The sequence below is a fragment of the Scyliorhinus torazame genome, chromosome 1 (assembly GCF_047496885.1).
Source record: "Scyliorhinus torazame isolate Kashiwa2021f chromosome 1, sScyTor2.1, whole genome shotgun sequence".
In the NCBI taxonomy this organism is placed as follows: domain Eukaryota; kingdom Metazoa; phylum Chordata; class Chondrichthyes; order Carcharhiniformes; family Scyliorhinidae; genus Scyliorhinus; species Scyliorhinus torazame.
Genome location: NC_092707.1, coordinates 390,179,627 through 390,199,838, shown reverse-complemented (window position 1 = coordinate 390,199,838; position 20,212 = coordinate 390,179,627). Strand labels below are relative to the sequence as shown.

The following is a 20,212-nucleotide window of genomic DNA, read 5'->3' as shown; positions in this document are numbered from 1 at the left end:
TTTGTAAAGCACTGCTGTAGAGGATACAAATAACATCCCAAAAATAATTGTGAATCAGGAGGTGAGAGGGAGGAACTAAAACAATTACAATTACCAGGAATAGGGTAGTTTGAAAACAACTAATGCTGACAAGTCCCCAGGTCCGAATGGACTTCATTCTTGGGTCTCAAAAGAATTGGCTGCTGAGATGGTGGATGCTTTGGTTTTAGTTTTCCAAAATTCCCTAGATTTAGGAAAGGTCCCATCAGATTGGGAAATAAGTGAATGTGACTCCTCTATTCAAGAAAGGAGGGAAACAGAAAGTAGGAAACTACAGGCCAGTTAGCTTAACATCTATCATAGGGAAATTGATGGAATATTAAGGATGTTAAAGCATTCAGGTAGAGTCAACATGGTTTTGTGAAAGGAAAACCATGTTTGACTAATTTATTGGAATTCTTTGAGGAAGTAACAAGCAATGTGGATAAAGGGGAACCTGGGGATGGACTGTACTTCGATCTCCAAAAGGCATCTGACAAGGTGCCACATCTAAGGTTATTATGCAAAATGAGAGCACGTGGTGGCAGGGTTAACATTAGCATGGACAGAGGATTGGTTAGCTAACAGGAAACAGAGCGTAGGGATAAATGGATCTTTTTCAGGTCGGCAAGATGTGACAAATGAAGCGCCACAAGGATCAGAGCTGGGGCCTCAACTATTTACAATTTATATCAATGACTTGGATGAGGGGATCGAATGTATGATTGATAAATTTGCTGATGACACAATGATAGGTGGGAAAGTAAATCCGAAGCAAACATAGGAGTTTGCAAAGGGACAAAGTGAGTGGGCAAAGATTTGGGAGATGGAGTATAATGTAGGAAAATGTGAACTTGTCCACTCTGATAAGAATAGAAAAGCAGCATGTTATTTAAAAAGAGAGATAGCCGAGGTAGAGAGGGGCCTGTGTGTCTTGATACATGAAAGTTAGTATGCAGGGTACAGCAAGTGATTAGAAGGCAAATGGAATATTGTCATTTATTGCAAGGGGAATGGAAGCAGGGGTGTTTTCCTAGGGCTTTGTGAGGCCACATCTAGAGTACAGTGTTGGTCTCCTTGTTTAAGAAAGGATACAAATGTGGGAGAAACAGTTCAGAGAACGTTCACTCATTATCTGTGTTGGGGGGGGGGATTGTCTTATTCAGAAAGGTTAGGCAGGCTGGACGTGTATCCATTGGAGTTTAGAAGATTGAGACGTGACCTTAATGAAACATCCAAGATCCTGAGGGGACTTGACAGGGTAGATGCTGCATGGATGAATCCCTTGTGGGAGAGATTAGAACTGGGGGACACATTTATAAATAAGGGTTTTCCCATTCAAGACGGAGATGAGAATGATTTTTTTCGCTCAGTGTGTTGTGAATCTTTGGAGCTTCAACCGAGTGGCGGAGGCAGGGTCAATGAATAGTTTTAAGGTTGAGGTAGATATTATTTTTAAAATGTATTTTATTCCAAATGTGTGAGAAAAAAAAAGCAACATGTACAAAAACACTCTCCACAAACTCTCAGTCCACAGTTTGTACAATTTCCCCTCTTTTTACCCCTCCCCCCACGACGAACAGTTCCTCAAACATTGTCATGAAAACCTCCCGCCGTGTTTCGAAGCCCCCCGCTGACCCCCTCAACTCAAATGTAATCTTTTCCAACTGGAGAAAATCGTACAAGTCCCCCAGCCGGTGGTGCAGTGGTTAGCATATGTTCATATTCAGACTTACTTTTCCTTTGGGGATTCTCCCTGTGATCTCCTTCCCACTAGCCATTAATGCTCCCATGATTACTGAGTATGCCACCACACTAGAAAATTAAGCACATTACAATACAGAAGTAATCAACACGGTTTAAAGCAGAATGGAACTCTACAAGGTCATACAATAAATGTTAAGTATTTACAGCCCTGACTAGTATCAGATAGCCTTTTTACCAATCCTCCTCTGCTGCAATATGTCCTCAAAGAGCAGCTCCAAACATTACAATAGACACCTCATCCAGTTCGACAAATGGCCATTTTCCTAAAAAGAAACTCACAGGAGATTCGCTTGGCTCATACCCAGCAATGTTGGAGTGCAGCTGGCCTGTTTAAAGACCAATTGGAAATGATTTTCAGAAAAAATTCTCCTGCCCCCGCCCCCCCCATATTTTGTTTCCGAAAATATGTTTCTGGTACTGCACCAGCTGCATCTCTGAAAAGGCAGGGGTAGCAGCCACAAAACACCACAACACGAATATTCAAACTGTTCAGGGGTAAATCGAGCATCCATCTGAAAGCTCCTTCAAGAAATTCTGGGAAGAAATGACAGACAATCGAAAAACCAAATCACTGAGTAAAACGCGAGGATAAAGACTTGTAACTTTCATAATCTCAGGATGACTCAAAGCACTTTACAGTGAATGAAGTATATAATGTAGGAAACACAGCAGCCAATTTCCATACACCAAGCTCCCACAAACACCAAGTTCCCACAAACAGCAATGTGAAAATGACCGATAATCTGCTTTAAGTGCTGTTGATGGGGGTTAAATATTGCCTGGATAATGCCTCCCCTACTTTTATTCAAAATAGCATTGTGTGATCTTTTAAATCCACAAGAGGGCTGACAGAGCCTCATTAGACATCACATTCAAAAGTCAGCACCTCTGACATTTTAGGACTCTTTCAGTACTACTGTGCTGGGAGCATCAATCCAGATTTCTGTGCCCGAGTCATTGGAGCAGCATTTGAATGCACCACATATTGATTCAAGAGGTGGAGCCCGATCAACTGACCAACACCAATACTTCTCATTCCCAAAGCACTTTTTTCAGAATTAAGTTCTCCTTGAGCACATTTAATAGCAAAATGTTATACTCGACCAACCTGGATCCTCTGGAGAGAGGCATTAGATTGTAAAAGTAATACACCAAAGAAAGGATGAGGTTGCACACTGCATCGGCCTCCTGGTTCAAAGAGAAAATAAATCAAATATCATTCCTGAAAACAGCAGTTCTTTGGATCAGTTAAGGACAGAGAAGGCACAATACATTTCTTATGGGCAGAGAAGGTGGGCAACTTGCTTGTAGGCCTCATTATTCAGTTAGCTGTTTAGAGCGATTTCAGAAGGGGCCTTAAACTCCTTTTGGCCCTTCGAGCCTGCTCTGCCATTCATCACGATCATGACTGATCATCCAACTCAATGGCCTAATACTGCTTTCTCCCCATAGCCTTTGATCCCATTCTCCCCAAGTGCTATATCCAGCCGCCTCTTGAATATATTCAAAGTTTTAGCATCAGCTACTTCTTGTGGTAATGAATTCCACAGGCTCACCACTCTTTGTGTGAAATGGTTTACCCTGAATCCTTAGACTGTGACCCCTGGTTCTGGACACACCCATCATTGGTAACATCTTCCCTGCATCTACTCTGTGTAGTCCTGTTAGAATTTTATAAGTCTCTATGAGATCCCCCCTCATTCTTCTGAACTCCAGCGAGAATAATCCTAACCTAGTCGACCTTTCCTCATATGACATTCCCACCATCCCTGGAATCAGTCTGGTAAACCTTCGCTGCACTCCCTCGAGAGCAAGAACATCCTTCCTCAGAGAAGGAGACCAAAACTGCACACAATACTCCAGGTGTGGCCTCACCAGGATCCTGACAATTGCAGCAACACATCCCTGCTTCTATATTCGAAACCTCTCGCAATGAAGGCTAACATACCATTAGCCTTCTTTACCGCCTGTTGCACCTGCATGCTTACCTTCAGCGAATGGTGCACAACTTCCATTCAGCGCACCCACAAAATAAGGCTGCATTGAGGAATAATGTGCAGTCGAATGTCAGATTTAAATATGCTTGCTGCCACTGTGCACTGATTCTCCAATGGCCCACACTGATAAAGCTGCAGGATTTTAAAACCATTCCCATTTCACAAACTTTAATTCAATAGAAGAAACATGATCTAGGAGCAAACCTCAAATAAAACCTCAAATAAACAGTGGCACTGTAAGAAAATAAAGAAAATTGCAAAGAGAAAATAAGTGGATAAAGCTGAAGAATCACCAAGATTTCACTTTTGTTGCTGTCAGAGATGCAAGGTTAGATTGTAGGCACTTGGTGTCTCGAATCCCCTTTAACACAGTATAATTTGGATAAGTGTGAGGTTATTCATCTTGGAAGCAAAAACAGGAAGGCAGATTACTACCTGAATGGTTGTAAATTGGGAGAGGGGAGTGTGCAGCGGGACCTGGGTGTCCTTGTGCACCATTCGCTGAAGGTAAGCATGCAGGTGCAGCAGGCGGTAAAGAAGGCTAATGGTATGTTAGCCTTCATTGAAAGAGGTTTCGAGTATAGAAGCAGGGATGTGTTGCTGCAATTGTACAGGGCCTTGGTGAGGCCACACCTGGCGTATTGTGTGCAGCTTTGGTCTCCTTTTCTGAGGAAGGATGCTCTTGCTCTCGAGGGAGTGCAGTGAAGGTTTACCAGACTGATTCCAGGGATGGCGGGACTGTCATACGAGGAGAGATTAACTCGGTTGGGATTGTTCTCGCTGGAGTTCAGAAGAATGAGGGGGGATCTCATAGAGTCTTATAAAATTCTAACAGGACTTGACAGGGTAGATGCAGGGAAGATGTTACCAATGATGGGTGTGTCCAGAACCAGGGATCACAGTCTGAGGATTCAGGGTAAACCATTTCAGACAGAGATAAGGAGACATTTCTTCACACAAAGAGTGGTGAGCCTGTGGAATTCATTACCACAGGAAGTAGTTGATGCTAAAACTTTGAATATATTCAAGAGGCGGCTGGATATAGCATTTGGGGAGAATGGGATCAAAGGCTATGGGGAGAAAGCAGGATTAGGCTATTGAGTTGGATGATCAGCCATGATCGTGATGAATGGCGGAGCAGGCTCGAAGGGCCAATAGGCCTCCTCCTGTATCTATGTAGAACATAGAACATAGCAGTACAGGCCCTTCGGCCCTCGGTGTTGCGCCGACATCATGAAGTACAAGAATCAGTTAATTGTCGCTAGTTTATCAATAAACTATCCCCCATCCTTTTGATACTTCACACTTTTCTCCTGCTCATTGTCATTTCAAATTGAACGGATTCATCAAAACAAATATTGGGCACTGGAGGGATGGATTTGTCATTACAGAATGGGATTCTTTCTACACAACTCGAAACAACTTGGAAGCCTACAAGATAGACCTTACAGCGGAACGTTTGCATTGGTGAACAAGCTGGCATTAGACAGAAGAATTGCAACATTACTGCAACGTGTAGTCGGATGTCCCTTAGCCTCAATCCTTACCATTCTGAGCCCAAGTAGCCCAGATAAATAGCCAGAGTCCACTCCACATTCAGCAAGCAGGGACTCCACATATCTAAATAGCTTGGCTTGGAGATTATTTAGCACAGTGACGGGTATCCATATATATTTTATCTCTGATCAATAAAAGATTACAGCTAGGTACACATTCTTTATTAACCTTAAGTTTAACCTTTTAAGATTATTTTCAAGGGACTTCAAGTTTAGACAAGTTATCTTACACAAACTATAGTTCGAGGCAGTGGGGAAGTTACATCCATCTTTTTTTTTTTAAATATAAATTTAGTGTACCCAATTAATTTTTCCCAATTTAAGGGGCAATTTAGCATGGTCAATCCACCTAATCTGCACATCTTTTGGGTTGTTGGGGCGAAACCCACGCAAACACGGGGAGAATGTTCAAACTCCACACGGTCAGCGACTCAGAGCCGGGATCGAACCTGGGACCGCGGCGCCGTGAGGCAGCAATGCGAGTCACTGCGCCACCGTGCTGCCCCTAATTACATCCATCTTTTGTGCGTATATAATCACCCCCGCCACACCATTAAATAGAAATATTCTTTAAACCATCAAATCATATGCTATGCCTCCAAAAATTGTAATCTTAAAGAAAACACTGTGGTTGTTCTTACCCCAAGCTCAGTGGAAAGTATCAATGCTTTTCCTTTGCTGCTTAGGTCTTTATACAGTGCTTCTATTTCATCGTGGTATTGCTGAGTCCTCTCTTCTGTTGTTTGGGTTTCCACAGAAAAGAGCATGTTGCCAACTCTGGTGACAAATAAATGACGTGGAGAGCATTGAAAGGAAAGTACTCAAAATGTTTTGTATTTCTTAATCACTTTAGAGTATAAGTCAATAAACAAACAATGATTTAATTTTTTTAAACTCATATATGGGATGTAGACGTCCCTGGGTAGGCCAGCACTTATTACCCATTCCTAGTTGCCCTTGAGGTGGTGGTGGTGTGCAGCCTTCTTGAAATGCTGCAGTCCCTGAGGTGTAGATACACCCACTGTACGACTAGAGAAGGAATGGCGATATAGGTCCAAGCCAGGAGTGAGTGACTTGCCAGGGAACCTCCAGGTGGTGGTGTTCCTATGTATCTACTGCCCTTGTCCTTCCAGATGGTAGCGGTCATGGTTTTGGAAGGTGCTGCCTAAAGAACCATGTTGAACCCCTACAATGTTATTCAAGCGTGGACAAAAGAGCTGAACTCCAGAGGTGAGGTGAGAGTGACTGCCCTCGACTTCCAGGCTGCATTTGACCGAGAGTAGCATCAAAGAGCCCTAGCTAAACTGGAGTCAATGGGAATCGGGGGGAAACCATCCGCTGGTTGAAGCACAAAGGAAAATGGTTGTGGTGATTGAAAGTCAATTGTCTCAGCACCAAGGCATCAGTGCAGAGTGTCCTAGACCCAATCATCTTCAGCTTCTTCATCAATGACCTTCCTTCCATCATAATAATTTAATAATTATTAGAAGGTCAGAAGTGGAGATGTTCACTGATGACTGCACAATGTTCAGCAACGTTCACCACTCATCAGATACTAAAGTAGCCCATGACCAAATGCAGCAAGACTTGGACAATATCCAAGCCTGGGCAGACAAGTGGTAACTAATTCGGGCCACACAAGTGCCAGGCTATGATAATCTCAGCTCTAGTGAGGTCAGCTGCTGAGTAACCTTGGCAGAACCCAAACAAAGCAGCAGTGAATAGGTTATTGCTGAGGAAGTGCCACTTGATAGCACTTTTGATACCCCTTCCATCACTTTACTGATGTTAGAGAGTAATCTGATTGGGCAGTAATTGGATTTGTGCTGTTTCTTGTGTACAGGACATACCTGGGCAATTTTTTACATCGTCAGTTAGATGGCAGTGTTGTAGCTGTACTGGAACCTCTTGGCTAAGGGCGTTAGCAAGTTCTAGAATACAGGTCTTCAGTACTATTGCGGAATATTGTCAGGGCCTATAGCCTTTGCAGTATCCAGTGCCTTCAGCCATTTCTTGATATCACGTGAATCAAACTGGATGAAGACTTATATCTGCGATGCTGGGGACCTCTGGATGAAGCATAGTTGAATCATCTACCATCATGAGCCTCAACTATTGTGCTGGGCTCCTTGATGAAGGTATTTGTGGAGCCTCCTCCTCCAATGAATTGCTTAATTGTCCAACACCATTCACGGCTTTATGTGGCAGGGGTGCAGAGCTTAAATCTGTTCTGTTGGTTGTGTAATTCTTAGCTCTATTCATTACTTGCTACTTGCGCTGTTTGGCACACAATTAGTCCTGTGTTGTAGCTTCACCAGATTGACATCTCATATTTAGGTATGCTTTATGCTGTTCCTGGAATGCAGTCTTCATTGAACCAGGGTTGATCTCCTAGCTTGGTGGTAATGGTAGAGTGGGGGATAAGCTGGGCCATGAGGTTGCAGATTGTGGTTGAGTACAATTCTGCTACTGCGGATGGCCCACAGCACCTCATGAATGCCCAGACTTGTGTAGCTAAATCTGTTCTGAATCTATCCAATTTAGCATGTCGTGCCACACAACACGATGGGCAATATCCTCATGTGAAGACGGGACTTGGTCGCCACAATTACTGTGCAGTGGTCACTTCTACCGATACCGTCATGGACAGATGCATCGGTGGCAGGCAAGTTGATGAGAATTAGGTCAACTGGTTTTTCCCTCTTGTTGGTTCCCTCACCACCTGCCGCAGACTCAGTCTAGCAGCTATGTCCGTTGGGACCCGACCAACTCGAGCTTAGTCCGTTGGGACCCGACTAACTCGGTCTGGGATGGTATCACTGAGCGACTCTTTTGTGATGGGCATTGAAGTCCCCCACCCAGAGTACATTCTTACCACCCTCAGTGCTTCCCCCAAGTGGTGTTCAACATGGAGGAGTACGGATTCATCAGCTGAATTGGGGGATGATATGTGATAATCAGCAGGTTGCCTTGCCCAAGTTTGACCCAATGCCATGAGACTTGATGAAGTCCTGAGTCAATGTTGAGAACTCCAAGGCAACGTCCACCCGACTGTATATCACTGTGCTACCAACCCAGCAAGGTCTGTCCTGCTGGTGGGTCAGGGCATATCAAGGAATTTTGAGCAACATTACCGAACTAGGAACTGGCTAAAACTTGTACATCGGTCACATACTGAATGAACAGAAAGCAAGGGCAAATTTATTCATCAATCTTGCAGAATTAAACCCACGTTTTAATGGCCTAATCCTCAGACAGATCACCAAGGCACAAAATTCAGAGATGAGGAAAAGTGCATGGACTCTTCCATCATAACATCTGATTGCCGAGTGGAGTTTGCACATTCTCCCCGTGATTGCGTGGGTTTCACCCCCACAGCCCAAAGATGTGCAGGGTAGGTGGATTGGCCATGCTAAATTGCCCCTTAATTGGAAAAAATTAATTGGGTACTCTAAATTAAAACAAAAAATAACATCTGATTGTATTTTCAATAACTCTATGTTCTTGCCTCGTCTTTTTACATGTGCTATTCCTATTCAATTCTAACTACAACATGAATAAAAGACAAACTTTGCGCTAATTATATATTCACTTGTCAAGTGGTCAACCAACCTGTCGCCCGTTATGGTAATGGTGAATCCATCAAACTCCTTTCCTTGATTTTTTAAACTGGGTACCTTTGTGTTTACTGTGAAGCCATCCCTAGTTTTGCTGTTGAACTGCTTCCAAAAAGGAAAAGATGTCATCATTACCATTGGTCATTTTCAAGATGTGTCCAACATTTTAAAACTTTCACCTTTCAAAGAATTTCTTTCCTCCTCAATAAGCTTCAAATTAGAACGAGGAGCAGGAATTGTCCCCATAGTCCCGCAAGCCTGTTCCTCCATTCAATACAATCTTGGCTGATTTTTTGCCTCAAGTTCACTTTCCATCTGGTCCCCAGATCCCTTGACCCCGAGACATCAAAAATCTGTCTATCCTAGACATGAATACACTTAATGTTGGAGCAGCCATCTGGGCAGACAATTCCAAAGATTCACAACCCAAGTGAAGACATTTCTCAACTCAGTTCTGGCTGCGTGACCCTTTATCCCTGCCATTATGTACCTGTTTGAATATATATCTGTTATCTCATACAAATAATATTCATTTCATGATGTACTGGTTACATCTGCAAAAAGCTAAGGTGTCTCAGTTGGTACATTTCACTAACATGGAATTTAACCATATTAATTTGATCAGTTGGAGATTTGATTTGCTGAAAATGCACAATGTTTAAGTGTTGGCTCTTTGCAGCTAATGCACGCAAGGATTACCAGTTGGCCAAACACCTTCCAATAATCCATCTTGGCAAATCACAGATTCACAGAACAAGCAATGACATATCAAAATATTGACTATTTGCATCTTCTTTGAGAGTTTAGCACATGTGAGCAAAATAAAGCTCAGTCTCCTCATAGTTTGGAATTACTGGAAAGGCAACTCTTGTGGAATTTCTCCTACACCATCTACTGTTTCTCCCCAGAGTAGACACGTAATGTGTTCTCAGGCCTCGGCCTCACCTGATCCGATTGCTGTTCCCAAATTACCAATTTTAATGTTTTTGAAAGTGAGGTTGTAAAAACCAGTGTGAACTCAGGTCTCTGCAGTGAGTTGGCAATTGCTTTTAAATAAGCTGCAAGTCATTTTCAGATTCCAGGACATTGGCGTCTGTACTACGTGATTCCAACTCCCTTATCCCAACAGCAGGCTCATAGGTCCTGTTGGATCTTAGATTGTAAAAGTTAAATGCCAGCTCATTGGAACGGAATTAAAATAAGGTCAATAGCTTCCAGAGTCACTCATCCTGCCATCAGGGACTCATTCAAACACAGATATCTTAAATGAAATGCATTCGTCACATCAATAGCTAATGTTCCAAGTCTCAAAACTAAAATAAAATAATACTTTCGGCGAATTTACTTTCATAATTGGAAGGAGGTCTTCAATTTTTTTCACTTTCTCCAGGGCATCTCTCACTTCGGAAAGGCCTTTGGGATTATTCGCACTGGAAGACAAAAGGGAAAAGTTGCTTCCATTATAACTGAAGTCAAAACTGTCTCATTTCTCCTAGTCCTTTTCCTTATCCCAATCACTATGAACGACTCAGGCTAAAAAGAGAATGAGTGGGGATATTGGGTGAGGACAGGGTAGGGCTCAGTTGTGATATTCCTTTGGTAGGATAGCGTGTCAACACGCAACCATATATGCCCAGCAATCACTAATGCCTTCAAACAAGGAACTGGGGAGAAATTTGGCAAAAAATAAAATTTAAAGCATTAAATCGGTCAGGTTTAGCAGGCATGTTCAAAACTTTGGACCCATTATGGAAACAAATACCACGTAGGCCTGAAAGTTGTTAGAGAACGAGTTGGGTTTTGACAATACCCAACTGCCTTCATGGTCATTTTCGAATGCCAGCCACAAATTACCAGACTTAATGAATTCAGTTTCATCATTGCCGTGGCAGGGTTGAACTCTCAATCTCTGGGGTGCTACCCTGTTCCCTAACCCTCCAGATTATAACTCTTGTATAAAGCTTTGAGTGGGGTTTGAACCCTTGGCCATCTTCACCACTCAACATTGGCTGTCTGAAAGCAGTTTGTTTACATATTGTGACAGGAACCAAGAATAATTCCAAAAACAAGTAAAACCTTTACCACAGGATTATATAAATAATTGAAATGATAAAACTGGTTCCAAAAAGTCAAGCCTTGAAGTTGTTAACTCTCAAAAGTCCAACCAGTGTCATTAATAAGGAAAACAGCCAACAGAAAATCAATGGACAAGGCTGAACGTCACCAAGATTTCACTTTTGTTTCTGTTAGAGATGCAAGATTAGATGAAAGGCACTTGGTGTCGAGTCCCAGTTAACACAGACTCAACAACTGCTTTACAGACAAGGGTGCAGAATCCAGAAACAAAATACTGTAAACCGAACATACCACTTTCCAAAACCTGGCATATCCATCAATCAGGTTCAAAATTACAGGACCTTTATCGTATTAAATAGTTGTATTTAAAAGCACTCCCTCAGGGAAGCTCCACCATGTTCCTCAGACAAGGAACAACCCGATCATCAATAATACATTTTTTTTAAAAGCTCTCTTTTGCTGCAAAAGGAAACTATGCTATAACTTACAGGAATATTGTGTTATGACTACAAGGTTTATAAGATGATAATGTTTTAGGATTGTCTAATTCCAAGTAAAATGGAATAGCGAAGATGTGACCTGCTTCGATTTCTGCCTGACAAGAAGCCTGGATGGGTTGGTTATCATGGGGAATCGGAGGTGCAGGGTCCAGCTTACTGGGAACAAAGTGCAAAATGCTCACACCTGACAACACAGGTAAAAACAGCTGCAGTAACGGTGGACAGAATTCCAGTATCCAAGTCTCAGAGAAAGAGAGAGGTGGTGGTGGTGGTGGTGGTGAAGGAATCTAAAAGATTTGTCTTGTGTGGCCACGGGGAGAATCTTGTATTCTGTTTGGGACTTCTGCAGAAGCTGAAACAAGCGCCTTGTGACAATTACTCGGCTTTACAATGTGTGGAAAGGGGGGGGAAGCAAACTTATGGGAAGCTGCATGTGATGCTGGACCAGCTGCTGCAATTCTGTGGAGAGTGGGCAGTGAAGTAAAACGGGGACATGGGGTTTTTGGTTGTGTCAAGAAGTTAAAGGGAGTGCCCCCAGTGGAGGGGGAGGCAGAGATAGTGGCGGCAATGGACACAGAGAAGGCATTTGATAGGGTGGATTGGGAGTATTTATGGGAAGTGTTAAGGAGGTTTGGGAACGGGTTTATTAGCTGGGTTAGACTTCTTTATGGGGCTCCAACGGCAAGCGTAGTTACAGGTCGACATAGATCGGAGTATTTCCGACTATATAGGGGAACAAGACAGGGATGCCTGCTGTCTCCATTGTTGTTCGCGTTGGCAATTGAACCTCTGGCCATGGCGTTGAGAGACTCCAGGAAATGGAGAGGGGTGATTAGAGGGGGAGAAGAACACCGAGTCTCGTTATATGCGGATGACCTATTGTTATACGTGTCGGACCCAGCGGGGGGGGATGATAGAGGTTATGCGAATTTTGAGGGGGTTCGGGGATTTCTCGGGGTATAGGCTAAACATGGGGAAGAGAGAATTATTTGTGATACATCCAGGGGACCAGAGTAGAGAGATAGAAGGCTTGCCTCTAAGGAAAGTGGAAAGAAACTTCCGATACCTGGGGATTCAGATCGCTAGGAGCTGGGGAACCTTGCACAGACTTAATCTGACACGGTTGGTAGAACAAATGGAGGAGGACTTCAAGAGGTGGGACATGCAGCCTCTATCGCTGGCGGGCAGGGTGCAAGCAATTAAGATGATGGTCCTCCCGAGGTTCTTATTTGTATTTCAATGTCTCCCTATACTAATCACCAAGACCTTTTTTAATAAAATAGACAGGAGCATCACGAGCTTCGTGTGGGCAGGGAAAGTTCCGAGAGTAAGGAGGGGGTTCCTTCAGCGTAGTAGGGACAGAGGAGGATTGGCACTACCGAACTTGGGCGATTACTATTGGGCCGCCAATGTGGCAATGATACGTAAATGGATGATGGAGGGTGAGGGAGCGGCGTGGAAAAGACTGGAGAGAAAGTCCTGTAAAGGGACGAGTTTAGAGGCGCTGGTGACGGCGCCGCTACCGATCTCACCTAAAAAGTTTACCACGAACCCGGTGGTGGCGGCAACATTGAATATCTGGGGACAGTGGAGGCGACAGAGAGGGGTGCGGGGAGCCCTGGTGGGGTCCCCAATCAGGAAAAACCATAGGTTCGCCCCAGGAAGAATGGATGGAGGATTTCAGAGCTGGTACCAGTTGGGAATTAGGAGGGTGGGAGATTTATTTATAGATGGGACTTTTGCGAGCTTGGGAGCATTGGAGGAAAAGTATAAGTTGCCCCGGGGAAATTTCATGAGATATATGCAGGTGAGGGCGTTTACTAGACAACAGGTGAGGGAATTTCCATTGCTCCCGACACAGGGGATACAGGACAGGGTGCTTTCAGGGGTGTGGGTCGGAGAGGGCAAGGTGTCAGAGATTTACCGAGAGATGAGGGAAGAGGGGGAGGAGTCGGTGGGCGAACTAAAAGGAAAGTGGGAAGAAGAACTAGGGGAGGAGATAGAGGAGGGTATGTGGGCTGATGCCCTAAGCAGGGTAAATTCCTCTTCCTCATGCGCCAGGCTTAGCCTGATTCAATTTAAGGTGCTACATAGAGCACACATAACGGGAGCAAGATTGAGCAGGTTCTTTGGAGTGGAGGACAAACGTGGGAGGTGTGGCGGGAGCCCGGCAAACTACGCATATATGTTTTGGGCGTGCCCGGCACTGGAAGGGTATTGGAAGGGAGTGACGGGAGTGATTTCGCGGGTGGTGAAGGCCCGGGTCAAACCAGGCTGGGGGTTAGCTCTATTTGGAGTTGCGGAAGAGCCGGGAGTGCAGGAGGCGAAAGAGGCCGACGTTGTGGCCTTTGCGTCCCTAGTAGCCCGGCGCAGGATCCTACTCATGTGGAAGGAGGCGAAACCCCCTGGACTGGAGGCCTGGGTAAATGATATGGCGGGGTTCATTAAACTGGAGCAGATAAAGTTTGCCCTGAGAGGATCGGCTCAAGGGTTCACCAGGCGGTGGCAGCCATTTCTCGACTACCTAGGGGAACGTTAGAGGGAAGACAGATGACCAGCAGCAGCAACCCAGGGGGGGGGAGGGAGGGGGGGGGGGGGTTAGTTTAGTTTAGGTCAAAGATAAAGGGGTTTTGTTACTTGTGTATTGTTAAAAATTTCTGTATTGTTATTGTTGCGTTTGCTTTGTAAGAGGGGAAAAATTGTTGTTTGGGGAAAAAAAATTCAATAAAACATATTTTTTTTAAAAAAGTTGTTAAAGGGAGAGTATATTTTCTATAGTTTAAAGTGCCAGTTGCCTACCAAATAGCTTTAAGGCAGCATTGCATTTTCTTTGTTAGTTAAGTCTTAAAACTTAAGATCTTGCCATGTGACCCTTTCAGTTGTTCACAGGGAATTCAAAACCCTTGTGAAAAGTTGTCAGTCTCCACAGGAATCGGAACAATTGAAATAGCATTAATAACTCCTCCGCACTTACAAAATCGGTAAAGTAAGACAAAGCACCCAACAGAGTTGCCATTATACTTATTCAACTGTAAATCAAAAGCATCCACTGTGCTCGGTCAGCAGCAGCAGCAACCCAGGGAGGGGAGGGGGGGGTTTCCCCAGGTAGTATTTGTACAAACATAGGGGAGGGTTAGTATGTGGGGGAGAAACCCATTGTATAGGTTCTGTACTATGTTTGCTTGATATGTTTATGTTTTGTTTTGCTCTTTTATCTTGTTTCTTTTCTGTTACGCGGGGGGGGGGGGGGGGGGGGGGGGAGGGGGTTAACTGGTTGAAAATTTTTGTTGGAAAAACTTTGAATAAACATATTTTTTTTTAAAAAAGCATCCACTGTAGTTACAGATCTCTGGAAACAGCGATGTTAGGAAGTGCTGTTGTTAATCTTTTCTTTGATAACAGTATAACTCAGCATGAAAGGTTAGCCTGCAATTCTTTAACCCGGTCCAGCAAAAGAAGAGAAGTTAATTACCCGTGATAGACAAGAATTCTGTCTTTTATAAAATTGAGTGTCTTGTCGAAATATGCCAGGTATCGCATATTAATGATTTGACCCCTAAGAAAAAAAGAACACAATTATTTACTGTCAGTATAAACACTGCACAATAGGATCTGCAGCACACAAGAGTTTTAAATATTTCAACTGAGGTTATGTGAAATCAATAAATAGACAATCACGTAGAATCCTCACATTAAGAGGTCTTGGAGGTTCCCATGTACCAGGAAATCACTTTATCTGAAAATAAGCCAAGAGGGCTAGAAGATCTGTTCTCGATATTTAGATGGTATACAAGGACACCCATCTTAAATTTTCTGTCCCTCACACTCATTTGCTCTCATCATCAAATATGCCAGTCCTGGATCTCACCAAGTTGAGTACCACAGGAGCAAAATTGTGTTCCATCATTCAGTGGTGCAAGCTGATCAATACAGACCAAGTTTCGTACACTAGTTTTGTGGGCCACACAAGTTCATACCTTGGTTGGGGACTAGCTGAATTGAAAATCAATGTTCCCATTCACATGCACATATTTGTGGTCACTGACATTGATAGATCTTGGTGTTCTGAATTTAGGAACTCTCACCATCCAGCCATTTCTGTACCTTTGGGCTCACATTATTTAAACAAACTAGCAAACAAGAAACATAAACACAAGTGGGGCTGAGTTGACTTGGCTTCAAGGGTCGTAATGGAGTGTATATATGATTCATATGCCAGTCAGGAGACTCTGTTTTAGTGAACCCAGTAGCTGTAGCAACAGATTGCTCCAAAGACAACAGGAGGATTTCTACATCCTTCCCCCCTCTTTCCTCCACTCGCTCCAAAGCAAGCAATGAGGATTAATAAATTAAGACAACCTCAGAACACAAACATGTTGCAAGTCAGTCTATTTTTTGAATCTACAAAGAACAGTACTTGGAAAAGTTTCAACAGTTACCATCCCTGCACCCCCACAATAAGCATTTTTACTCTTCCCCTTCCTCAATATGCCAATTCATCCTGCTGAGTTTCACAGAAGCAAAACTGTATTCTGCACTTCAATGGTGCATCAGTCTTGGCTCAATGTCAGCACTCTCATTCGAGCCGGAAGATTGCGAGTCCCTTCCAGTATTGGAGGAACTATCTTTAAGATGAGACATTAGGACAGGTGGGACTTCAGTTGATCAGGAAAACATAAATATCCCAATGGTATTATTCAAAGAACATGGGAGCTCTTAGATGTTTTGGCCACCATTTATCTTTAACCTATATCACTAAAAGTCTGGTCACCTATTTCACTGCTCTTTTTGTAGCTTGCTGTGCTCATATTTGCAACCATGTCTCCCAACATTACAATGAGTACACTTCAAAAGTACTTCATTGGCTGTGAAGCACTTTGGGAAACCCTGAAGTCATGAATGGTGCTATAAAATTGCAAGTTGTTTCTTTGTAGCTTCTATGAAAGGGAAACATTTTTATCTGTAACAAAGTGGTCTTTCGCTTTAAACTTCCATGCCATCCATTCATAATATGTTGCCTTCAGGGTGAGAAAATAAATTTTCATGGGGAAAATAAAGCCAAGAGAAAGTTACAGAAAGCAAAATAATTAGTAATGGCCAAAAACTGTTTAAAATTTCCATGATTTCAAACAATCAATTTCACTGGTTTCATAAAATGAAGATGTACCTGATGAGATTTATATGATTATTGAAGCCCCTGCTCAGACTTTGAGCTGGCATCTGGTCTAACCATAGTACTGGTTGGTCAGGATCCGCAATCCTATGTTTGAAATGCAAAGAAAGGCGGAATTAACTTATGAAGTAAACCCAAATGGTCCACAATCAACCACTTAGTTATCGCCAGCTTCTCGTAGTGACATTAAGTGCAAAGTGAGAATGTTTTCTGTGTCACCGAAGAAATACACCACAAGCCCGGTTAGGTGGTGGCTACTCTGAAAATTTGGGGGCAATGGAGACGGCATAGGGGAAAGACGGGAGCCTCGGTGTGGTCCCCGATAAGAAATAATCATAGGTTTGCTCCGGGGAGAATGGATGGGGGATTTGGAATATGGCAAAGAGCAGGAGTAACACAATTGCGAGATCTGTTTGTAGATGGAACGTTTGCAAGTCTGGGAGCGCTGACCGAAAAATATGGGTTGCCCCAAGGGAATGCATTCCGGTATATGCAACTGAGGGCTTTTACGAGGCAACAGGTGAGGGAATTCCCGCAGCTCCCGACGCAGGAGGTGCAGGACAGAGTGATCTCAAAGACATGGGTGGGGGACGGTAAGGTGTCAGACATATATAGGGAAATGAGGGACGAGGGGGAGATTATGGTAGATGAGCTGAAAGGGAAATGGGAAGAAGAGCTGGGGCAGGAGATTGAGGAGGGGCTGTGGGCTGATGCCCTAAGTAGGGTAAACTCATCGTCCTCGTGTGCCAGGCTAAGCCTGATACAATTTAAGGTGTTACACAGGGCACATATGACTGGAACACGGCTTAGCAAATTTTTTGGAGGATAGGTGTGCGAGATGCTCGAAAAGCCCAGCGAATCACACCCACATGTTCTGGTCATGTCCGGCACTACAGGGGTTTTGGGTGGGGGTGACAAAGGTGCTTTCGAAAGTAGTGGGGGTCCAGGTCGAACCAAGCTGGGGGTTGGTTATATTTGGGGTTGCAGAAGAGCCGGGAGTGCAGGAGGCGAGAGAGGCTGATGTTTTGGCCTTTGCGTCCCTAGTAGCCCGGCGCAGGATACTGTTGATGTGGAAGGAAGCCAAGCCCCCGGGTGTGGAGACCTGGATAAATGACATGGCAGGGTTTATAAAGCTGGAACGGATTAAGTTCGTCCCAAGGGGATTGGCTCAAGGGTTCACCAGGCGGTGGCAACCGTTCGTCGAATACCTCACAGAAAGATAGAGAGAATGGAAAAGAAGAAGACAGCAGCAGCAGCCCCGGGGGGGGGGGGGGGGGGGGGAGGAACCAGAGGGATTCTCAGGGATGTTAATATATAAGTATAATATGTATAGGTTGTTGTTATAGATAATTGTATATTGGACTGTTAAAACATATTTTTGGAGAATATTTATCTGGGACAAGGCAGTTGCCATTTAGTTTTGTTTTTGTTTATATATTATTTATTTCTTGTTTATAAAACTGGCCATTGTTATTTATATTGTTATATTACTGTGTAAAGGATACACAATGTACTGTGATGGTTGGCCAAAAATTTTCAATAAAATATTTTTTTATTTTTTTTTTAAAAAGAGAATGTTTTCTGCGGACAGCAAGAGACAATTTACCTTCTTAAATGCAAAAGCACTGCCCAGCTGAGGGTTGGCAAGACAGTGAGGAACTGGAGGATTCCTAGCATCAACCAAATAGGCTTTTGACTCCAACATAACCCTGAAGATCAGTGAAATTTAGATGTAGACAGCATTTAAGCAGTATCAAGATAGCAACAATTGAAGCTGGTGATGGTGGTTTCCAAGACTCCTTGGGACAGCAATGAAATCACATTCTTCATTCCCTCATGAAAAAAGAATATCCCACTCGGCAAGGTGTCATGGCCACCCATACCGTACTAAGTCATTACCTCGCCTCACAAATGAAGAGTAATGTGCTACTAGACTATTGTTCAATGAGGTCATCACATCAAAGCCCAATCATGTCCTTAACCAACATCCACATACTTTAGCTGCAAGTGTCACTCAATAGAAATCTGGAGCGGGAACAAGACGATTTCTCACTCCCACTCCCTCACCAGCTCTGCATTCTACATTTCAATTGTACCAGTTAGTTGATTATAGCTTTTCCTGATTGAACACGTGAGGCTATCAGTTTACATTTGCTAATATCGCCCGGTTCCTGGATTAAATTTGGGAACTTACTGATTTTCTGGCCCAGGACATCATCTATGCATTGCATCATGAGGGAAACTCCAGTGAAACTATTCCACAGCTTCACGATCATTTCAATGGTGGAGAACATGGATCAAGGGCACCATTTTGAGGGAAGATTCAGAGTTCTGATAATCAGTTTGAGTATGCACTTAGTTTGACAAATATTTCAATTTCAAAACCCATGGTATAATCCACGATAGCACAGTGGTTAGCACTGGTGCTTCAAAGCGCCAGGGTCCCAAGTTCGAATCTTGGCTTGGGTCATGTTCTCCCTGTGTCTGCGAGGGTTTCCTCCGGGTGCTCCAGTTTCCTCCCACAAGTCCCGAAAGTCGTGCTGTTAGGTAATTTGGACATTCTGAATTCTCCCTCTGTGTATACGAACAGGCGCCGGAATGTGTCAACTAGGGGCTTTTCACAGTAACTTCATTGCAGTGTTAATGTAAGCCTACTTGTGACAATAATAAAGATTAAAATCCTCATCTTAATGCATACCCCTACATGAGGTACAACACTGAAAAAATAAAGAGCTATAAAATAGGATTCCTTGAGCAAACCAAGAGCATTGCTATATTGTCCATCAAACGTGTAGAGCGATGACAACACCAAATGATAGAATTTGTATTATGGATTCAACAATTCATGCTAAAATTGGCCAATAATCCAACAACAGGCTTCCAGATTCAACTGTTGTTTGTATGCTTGGATTTTAACATAGTTCACGGCTATAGTTATTTAGTCACAAGTATATTTTGTTGTGGGCAATGAAAAATATGTTGTGCTGGAAAGATTACAAAGGTACATCTGCCTTGTCATTTAAAATTCTATCATCTCAGTATGCCATTACCTCCTCCATTTCACAGCAATATCAAACATGTCCTTCCACTGCATCAATCTGGTTTTGCCATTCACACGAATTTTTGAATTTGACCATGCTCGATGCACAACCTGCATAATTTCTAATGTTGCAAGTCCCATAGCTGCAGAGACACAAAATAGTTGTAAATTAAAACAAAACACATTCAGTAGAACTATTCACAGCTTTTTTTATTGTGTATTTTATTCCTTAGTTCCAAATCTTCTGCATTACACACCTTTCACACGTGAAGCTAAAATGAAAGTGTTGGTAACTATTCAACTGTAGGAGCCCTCCCATCCAAGCTTGATCTTAGTCCATCATCTCCGCTTTTTAAGAAATGGTCGTTTTTAAGCAATTGGAAACCCAGTGATTTCTTCCACATGACATCCTCTGCTCAAAGGCTCAAATGCAACTACCCAAGTTGAGATCAGTTAATGTATCAGATG

At 43.3% G+C, this 20,212-nt stretch overlaps 1 protein-coding gene across 5 annotated transcripts in view; it reads right to left on the bottom strand.

The window, feature by feature from the left end:
* ttc13 (tetratricopeptide repeat domain 13) overlaps positions 1 to 20,212 on the bottom strand; it is a 95,338-nt gene that overhangs the window by 10,892 nt on the left and 64,234 nt on the right. For 4 of the 5 annotated variants that reach the window (XR_011948510.1, XR_011948516.1, XM_072512997.1 and 1 more), the window contains 8 exons: positions 19,755 to 19,887; positions 16,699 to 16,791; positions 15,004 to 15,087; positions 10,301 to 10,385; positions 8,951 to 9,060; positions 5,980 to 6,115; positions 2,894 to 2,973; positions 1,755 to 1,833 (listed from right to left, as the gene is read on the bottom strand). Coding sequence is in view for 3 of the 5 variants with exons in the window: in XM_072512997.1 (XP_072369098.1) it covers positions 1,755 to 1,833; positions 2,894 to 2,973; positions 5,980 to 6,115; positions 8,951 to 9,060; positions 10,301 to 10,385; positions 15,004 to 15,087; positions 16,699 to 16,791; positions 19,755 to 19,887 (800 nt within the window). In the remaining 2 variants the exon portion in view is untranslated. The remainder of the gene's footprint in view (positions 1 to 1,754; positions 1,834 to 2,893; positions 2,974 to 5,979; positions 6,116 to 8,950; positions 9,061 to 10,300; positions 10,386 to 15,003; positions 15,088 to 16,698; positions 16,792 to 19,754; positions 19,888 to 20,212) is intronic. The other variant, XM_072512991.1, reaches the window with a different exon arrangement.